Raw genomic sequence first — 2835 nt, 5'->3', positions numbered from 1 at the left:
ATGTGTGTTTGTTCTGTAATATCTCAAAGTGTGTGTGTGTGTGTGTGTGTGTGTGTGTGTGTACTTTTATGGACATTTTCTTTTCCCCAGTGTTACTCAAATGTTCATACTATGATTTTCCTCATATGTGAACTCTGAAAAAGTTAATCTTATAGAAATTGAGAATAAATGGTGGTTACCAGAGACATGGGAAAATATGAAGGAACCATTACTGAGGAAAAATTGGTGATGAGAGCCAAGCTACAGTTAGAAAGAAAACATATATTACACTATTTATTTATTCATCCTTTATATTAAAAGGTTGTTCAGTTCTTTAAAATAAACATATTTAAGTTATGTGCATGTTTTATGGAAACTTATGGAATTCTAAGTAAAATAACATATACTAAGACAGACATTTGGAGAAGTGAAGAATCCTAGGAAAGCTTTGTCAGTAACTAAGGATCAAGATCATTCCACTTATCTGCAACTAACTGGAATTTGGTGAGGAAGTCTGGACATAGTGCTTCCTGTCTCCTCTTCCTCTATACCTTCTTCCTCATCCTCTTCATCACCCTGTAGTCATATTCACTGAGGAGTACATGTAACAAGTTCAATGACTTCACTCTTGTTTCCTCATAATCCTGGAAATGGTCACAGTCTTACAGATGGTAGGAAATACCTCTCACTAATCTACAACTCTATCCCTGCTGGTCTTCTTAAAATGCAGCCTGAAAATAAAAAGTCACGAATTCAATGACCTCAGGATATTTGGAAATGAAACCAGAAACCTCTGTGGTTCAAGAGATAATAAAATACCAGCACAAAAATTCACAATATGGTTTGGTGATGTAGATCAGTTGGTAGACTGATTGAGTAACAAACACAAAATCTTGGCCCATTCCCCACAAAGGGACATAGCTGCAGTCCCAGAATTTCAGAGGTGGAGGCAGGAGGCTTGGCAGTTCTCAGGCTCTCTTCCTTACATAAAAAGTTCAGTGACAACACAAAATACATGAAAATCTGTCTAAAATTCTTGATTTTTTATCTCCTTTCTTGGAAACCCACAATAGAATGTCCACCTTCTGGGCTTCAGCTATTTCACAGACTAGTTATTGGCTTGTGTCTTTTCCTTCTTGTAACCCACGCTTCCTTTAATGCATTTGATTTGTGTGACCTGCAACTGTCTAAACAATATTGTTCCAGATCTTACACTGTAAACTAGGGCCTTTTCCAGCAGAAATCCATCTTCTGACTTGAAATCTATGCATCTTTTTTGTACTAGTTGTAGGAACTAGAAACTCTGACTCCTAACTTAATCCTCCTAACTTAGACTTCAAGAGAAAGAAAGACAGACAGACAGAAAGGAGGGAGGGAGGAGGGAAGGAAGGAAGGGAGAGAAAAAGAAAGGGGGGAGAGAGAGAGAGAGAAGAAAGAAAGAAAGAAAGAAAGAAAGAAAGAAAGAAAGAAAGAAATCAAACCAAGTTTTACGATACTTATCAACTTCCTAACCATCTCTGCCAGATTTCTTGGCATTAGTATCCTGACCCTGGTACAGATGCAGAGTGCGACGCAAGGCTCTTTTGACCTCTTGGTTGCGCAAGCAGTATATGATGGGATTGAGTAATGGTACAATGACTGCATAGAGTACAGAGACCAGCTTGTTGGTATCAAAAGCTGAGAGTGCCTTAGGCCTGGCATAGATGAAGATACTGGCTGCGTAGAAGATAATCACAACAGTAAGATGGGAGGCACAGGTCGAAAAGGCTTTATGGCGGCCAGCAGCTGAAGGGATGCGCATCACAGCGCCAGTGATGGCCATGTAGGAGGCTCCAGTGACAGAGAGTGGCCCCAGCAGAATAAAAATGGCCAGGATAAAATCTGTAAGTTCTGCTGTGGACATGTCAGTGCATGAGAGGTTGAGCAATGGAGAAACGTCACAGAAAAAGTGGTTGATGGTGTTGGGGCCGCAATAAGAAAGGCGAGAAATGAGGAAAACTTTGACCATGGAGATGCCAAATCCTCCAGCCCAGGATCCAGCTGCCATCTGCACACATAACCGGCTGCTGACAATGACAGGGTAATGGAGGGGATGACAGATAGCCACATAGCGATCATAGGCCATGACAGCAAGAAGGACACATTCAGTGCAGCCCAGGCCCAGGAAAAAGTAGAGCTGTGTCATGCAACCCTCAAAGGAAATCAGCTGTCCATGGTTCTGATCGGAACCAATGAAGCCAGCAAGCATCTTAGGAATTGTGACAGTAACATACCAAATCTCCAGGAATGACATATTAGCCAAGAAAAAATACATAGGTTTGTGGAGCGTGGGGTGGTTTCTAATTGCTGTAATGATGAGTGCATTTTCAGTCAGCACCAACACATAGGCCAGCAGAGAAAAGAAAAACAGTAGTGCTCGCAGTGGCGCAGGAGCTGGAAAACCCAGCAACACAAATTCACTCACTCGCCCACTGTGGTTCCTTCGCTCCATGCTTTCAGTCTTGTTCACCACTCTTCAGGAGATGAAAAAAGTGTCTTACAAAAACATCAGCAAGAATCTAGATTGGAGAATTTACTCTGATAGCCTGCAATGCACATAGTAGACACACTTAATAGTGGCTGTTCACTGAGCTGAGTGATGAACAAGGGAACACAGAAGAATAAATGATTGTGTATTGCAGACACTCAAAAGATGGCTCTGGCACTTGCAGAAGCATTTGCTGAGAGATACAGGTTTGAGAAAAGACAATATTCACAATGTCCGTCTTTTAGTCTGTATAAAGGCACAAAGAAGAAATCAAAGCCATAAATATTGATATTGAAAACAAAGAGTGATGTGTTTTCATAGAAGTAATT

General features: G+C 41.0%; 1 protein-coding gene across 1 annotated transcript; it reads right to left on the bottom strand.

Annotated features, from left to right (window-relative positions):
• Positions 1-1486: 1486 nt before the first annotated feature.
• On the bottom strand, positions 1487-2470 carry LOC121457885 (olfactory receptor 226). Its single transcript, XM_041666949.1, has one exon. The coding sequence runs from the start codon at positions 2468-2470 to the stop codon at positions 1487-1489; it is 984 nt and encodes a 327-aa protein (XP_041522883.1).
• Between the last annotated feature and the right edge of the window lie 365 nt (positions 2471-2835).

Source organism: Microtus oregoni, unplaced genomic scaffold (genome assembly GCF_018167655.1).
Source record: "Microtus oregoni isolate MIOR12 unplaced genomic scaffold, Mior012 000016F_ref0000370, whole genome shotgun sequence".
Taxonomy (NCBI): domain Eukaryota; kingdom Metazoa; phylum Chordata; class Mammalia; order Rodentia; family Cricetidae; genus Microtus; species Microtus oregoni.
The sequence above is the reverse complement of the archived record's forward strand: the minus strand, read 5'-3'. Positions and strand labels throughout refer to the sequence as shown.

Coding starts and splice junctions, on each gene's coding strand:
- LOC121457885 (XM_041666949.1), bottom strand. CDS start 2,470: ATGGAGCGAAGGAACCACAGTGGGCGAGTGAGTGAATTTGTGTTGCTG.